The sequence below is a fragment of the Carassius gibelio genome, chromosome B24, assembly GCF_023724105.1.
Source record: "Carassius gibelio isolate Cgi1373 ecotype wild population from Czech Republic chromosome B24, carGib1.2-hapl.c, whole genome shotgun sequence".
Lineage (NCBI taxonomy): Eukaryota > Metazoa > Chordata > Actinopteri > Cypriniformes > Cyprinidae > Carassius > Carassius gibelio.
The window spans coordinates 817,976-822,975 of NC_068419.1; the positions used below are offsets into that span (position 1 = coordinate 817,976).

General features: G+C 41.0%; 2 protein-coding genes across 4 annotated transcripts in view; both read left to right on the top strand.

Annotated features, from left to right (window-relative positions):
- LOC128012989 (LIM zinc-binding domain-containing Nebulette) overlaps positions 1–4,312 on the top strand; it is a 15,547-nt gene extending 11,235 nt beyond the window's left edge. The window contains exons 5-7 of one of the 2 annotated variants that reach the window (XM_052595652.1): positions 1,989–2,160; positions 2,305–2,399; positions 2,522–4,312. In XM_052595652.1, the coding sequence (XP_052451612.1) occupies positions 1,989–2,160; positions 2,305–2,399; positions 2,522–2,701 (447 nt within the window). In that variant the 3' untranslated portion in view covers positions 2,702–4,312. The remainder of the gene's footprint in view (positions 1–1,988; positions 2,161–2,304; positions 2,400–2,521) is intronic. The other variant, XM_052595653.1, reaches the window with a different exon arrangement.
- A 569-nt stretch (positions 4,313–4,881) lies between these two features.
- The window catches only part of LOC128012986 (translocon-associated protein subunit alpha), a 4,711-nt gene continuing 4,592 nt past the window's right edge, over positions 4,882–5,000 (top strand). The window contains exon 1 of one of the 2 annotated variants that reach the window (XM_052595649.1): positions 4,882–5,000. This exon is cut by the window's right edge and continues 72 nt beyond it. The gene's annotated coding sequence lies outside the window, so the exon portion shown is untranslated. The other variant, XM_052595650.1, reaches the window with a different exon arrangement.

Genomic DNA, 5,000 nt, shown 5'->3' on the forward strand with positions numbered 1-5,000 from the left:
ATAATTTAATCAATCTTTTAAAATATAATCAAGTGAAAATATAACAATTATTTTAATAAACATTTTTCAGTTTTATTCTTAAAGTAAAAGTTCAAAACATTATTTAAGATTTTACTCTATTCAGAAATATTATAAATTAAAACAAGAATTAAAACCATCTCCTGATTTAGTGAAATTCCTCAAAGATTATGTTTTATTCAGTTATTTGAAATCTTTAAAATCAGTAAAAATGAATTAAACATTTTCTGAAGTAGTTATATAGTCTTCCTGTAGTCGAGATGCAAGTCAATATTTGTGTTGAGATGACTGGAGACTGAAATATTAATCACGCTCTTCTGTGTTGTTGAGGATTGTTATGATCCGGTTGTGATGATGAATGTTGGAGCTGCAGGACTCATGGAGCGGCCCATATGGCATCTCACAGACGTTTGGCTGCAGAACCAACACACACGGCCAGATCAACACACACACACACACACACACACGCACACACACACACACACACACACACACTCACACACACACACACACACGGCCAGATCAACACACACACACACACACGGCCAGATCAACACACACACACACACAAACACACATACACACACACACACACACACACACACGGCCAAATCAACACACACACACACTCACACGTTTGTTTTTGTGTAAAGTGTGTTCATCCCATAGGTGTAATGGTTTTTATAATGTAGAAACTGTATATTCTATGGCCCTTCACCAACCCTACACCTAACCCTAACCCTCACAGGAAACTTTGTGCATTTTTACTTTCTCAAAAAAACTCATTCTGTATGATTTATAAGTGTTTTGAAAAATGGGGACATGGCTTATGTCCTCATAAGTCTCCCTCTCCTTGTAATACCTGTGTCATACCCATGTCATTATACAGAGTTGTGTCCTGATATGATACACACACACACACACACGGCCAGATCAACACACACACAGTTGTGATGAAATGTTGGGTTAGCTGGAACCACCAGCAGTTCTGTCTTAGTAAGGTTGAGCAGAAGGTCATGGTCACTCATCCAGCTAGAAATGTCACTCAAACAGAAATGAAATGCGAGCAGCTACCGTCGGATCATCTGGATGGAATGAGAAGTAGATCTGAGTATCATCAGCCCAGCAGTGATAGCAAAATCCATGCTTCTAAATGACAGATCCTAATGATGTCATGTAGATGGAGAAGAGAAGTGGTCCAAGTACCGAGCCTTGAGGAACCCCAGTAGCAAGAAGTTGTGACTTAGAAACTTCACCCCTCCAAGACACACTGAGAGCTCATACACAGCCAGATTCCACCTGACCAACACACATACATATGTGTTCCTGTGGCTCAGTGGTAGAGCATTGCGTTAGCAGTGTAAAAGGTTGTGGGTTCAATTCTAGGGGGACACATGATAGGTAAAAAATGTTAGCCTGAATGCACTGAAAGTCGCTTTGGATAAAACCATCTGCTAAATGCGTACATTTAAATGCATACATACTAATATAAAAGTGACGTGACATGTGACCAAGTATGGAGACCATCTTCATTTATCCCCTCCAAAGTGCACACACACCGTGAACACACACCCGGAGAAGTGGGCATCCAGGGAGCAGTTGTGGGTTCAGTGTCTTGCTCAAGGGCACCTCAGTCGTGGGTGAAGAGAGCACTGTTCATACACTTCCTCCGCCTACAATTCCTTCCGGCCTGAGACTCAAACTCACAACCTTTGGTTTACGAGTCCAACTCTCTAACCATTAGGCCACGACTTGCCCAATAGGTTTACGCACACACACACACGCTGAAATCTCAAGACTGTGTTTCTATGAAAGCAGGACCATGGTGACGCCTGTGTTTGACATGACCACATTAAAACATGACTGACATGTCACATGCATGACGACACATGGGCTTATCAGAGACCAGACCGCACCGCAACACACACCTGAAGTGTGTGTGTGTGTGTGTGTGTGACGTTCTCTCTCAGGCGAAGTATCATGAGGAGTTCGAGCGCTTGCGGGGTCGAGGCGCCACACACACCCTCGATGAGCAACACATGGCACATCTCCATGGAGACCAGCTGATGGGCGCCGGCGACGGTTACCATGGCGTCCAGCCGCAGGTGGTTGAGATGGACCGTAGATCAGCAGGAGCCACTGGTCAGTCCATCACTAATACTCATTTATAATATTAATATGATTCTTTCTGACTTTATGGAACTTCATGTGAGGTTTTAGTTTTATATTGTTATGTGTGTGTGTGTGAGTGAGAGCAGATGAAAGTGTTGGACTGTGTTTGTGCAGGTGTGTTCCAGCATCACTCCCATCATGCTCCGCAGCACCAGCAGGGTCACGCTCACATGCAGGCCGTCCGCAGCGTTCGCTCTCCTCCTCACACGGTGAGAGAAAACACAGCTCACGCCACACTGCGCTTCATCACACACACACACACACACTTTTCTCTACAGTTGTTTGTATTATACTAGAATTTGTGTGACATTCACACAAGTGTTGTGTCCAGCAGAGGGTGTACCGGGCGCTGTATGATTACGCCGCTCACGATCACGACGAGGTTTCCTTCCGCGACGGAGACGTGATCGTTAACGTGCAGCCCATCGACGAGGGATGGATGTTCGGCACGGTCCAGCGCACCGGAAAGTCTGGCATGCTTCCGGCTAACTACGTGGAGTGTTTGCACTGAGATCATCATTCACACATGAACACAGCTTCTGTCTGCGTCTGTCATCACTGATCAGACAATCATCTGATTATACTCACACCAAAGCTTACTTCTGCCACAGATAACACTTTTTAAAAAAGGTAACTGCTTTTTTAGATGAACAATTTATTTGCAAAAACAGATAACTCATGTTTTTTATGTTTTCATTGATTTATTGTGTTTTAGCTGTATTTTTATTTAGTTATTTGTAACCTGATCAAAATAACCCAAATACAGTTTGATTGAGATTAATTTGAATACACTTGAAGAAAAAACATGATTTTCGAAAACTGTTAAAAACGGAGTTATCTGTTTTTGCAAATGAACCCTTCAGATCTTTTTTTTTCTTGCAACTAAAAGTTTATATCTCGATTTAGACTTTTTCTCTCTCAGAATTGAGATATAAACTCATAATCTTCAGACAAAAAGTCAAAATATCTAACACTTCTGAGTTTCTAACAACACTTTTTTTCTCACAATTTTTGTCTGAATTATGCAGAAACATTTTAAATTGTCAGTTACTTTGTATGATTTTTATTCTGTGGCAGAAACAAGCTTCATGAGAATCAGATGAATTAATATCTGATCTATCTGAGGTTAATAATAATCCATAATTATATAATTGATATTTGAATAAGGCTGTAGTCACACTGATGATCTGTTTAATGATTCATGTTCTTCACCAGCGTTATGATGCCATCACACATTACTGGGACTAGTTCTGAAGCGATGTTAATTCAGGTTGTTCGTTTACTAATCAGTTCAGTTTCTGGAGCTTGAACAGGTTGATGATGTTCTAACATACGACTGTTTGTCAGCAGTCCAGATCTGCACAGAAGCCATGTGATGTAGAAAACAATCATCTACTGTATGTAGAAACCACTCTTTTTCTAATGTTTGATTTTAAAAAAGTTTTCTGAAGAGGATTAACGGTTAAGTGTGACCAGCTTTAGTGGCTCACTGTTCTGTTCATCACATAGACGTGATGTTCGCTTTAATTAATCACATTAGTTTGGTTTATTTACAGGAGTAACATGTTGATCTGTCATCAAACAGGCGTTTGATCAGCATGAACAGAGTCTGATGTGATCAGTGTTTGTGAACTCAATCACTCACAGAGGAACCGAACAGACAAACGATTCATTCGTTCAGTTGTCTATATGATTCAGTTCAGATCTGCTGATTCAATCATCTTTAGACTGTAAACAGTTGCATTTGCTGACAGTTAGAGCTCTGTCAGGTCTTCTTTTCTACTGATTGCACTGATTCACATAGTCTGAATCAGTGATTCACCTCAGAACGACTCTTTCTGAATCAGAGTTCTGTCAGATTTTAAGATGAGTAAAGTACGTGATAAATGCATGACACTGGATGCATTATAAGCTAAATATCAGCAGGTTGTGGGTGTGATTGTATGTGTTCGGATCGCAGGAGTATGGTGGGATCGAAGGGTTTTATTTACTTTATTATAAATCCTCTCATTTATCGTCACTTTGACCTATTTATCCACCTCATTGTCTTCTGTTAACATTATATAACTTGTAGTGTTCCACAGTTATTGACATTTTAATTAATAAAAAGCTTTGTTCAGCATTTTGTGTGATTGGTGCTCTGTCTCTGCGAGTGTGGCGCACGCGCGAATCTCAACGAATGCGACGTGTCTCTGTGCGTGTGACGTCAGCGCTGGCAGGATGGGGCGCATGCGCAGCGTGAGACTGAAGAATGCGCTGTAGGAGGCGCTGAGAATCGTTTAAATCACAGTACGGTGTTTGTTTTGTGGCAGTTTCACATTAGCATATAATCATGTACATGTATTTATTCTGATCGACAAATCCCATGCATGCATCCCAGAAAACTTTTAAAAATGTTTTTAAAACATAAACACTCAAAGTAATCTCAGTAGAATGTGATTGGATCATCCTAAACAAGCGCTAAGCAAGGTAACAGCTATCACGTGACATTGTTGCCTCGGTAGAAGCTTCGAAAACTATTTTACACCTAATTAATGCTATAATGGTAATCTATCGAACTTATAAAATGGAAAACACGCACAGAAGAGCTCATATATATTATTTAATAATTTAAGGCATTCGAACGCCCCGCCCATCGCCAGCGCCTCAATCGCGCTCATTTGATTTCTATAGCGACACGTGTCTCTGTGCGTGTGACGTCAGCGCTGTCCCGGATGAGGTCAGTGTGGACTTGTGCAGCGCTTCAGACGTGTCTTTCTGTCGTTTCTTCTCGTTTATTATCAGTGATTCTCCTTTGTTTCTCGTGATCA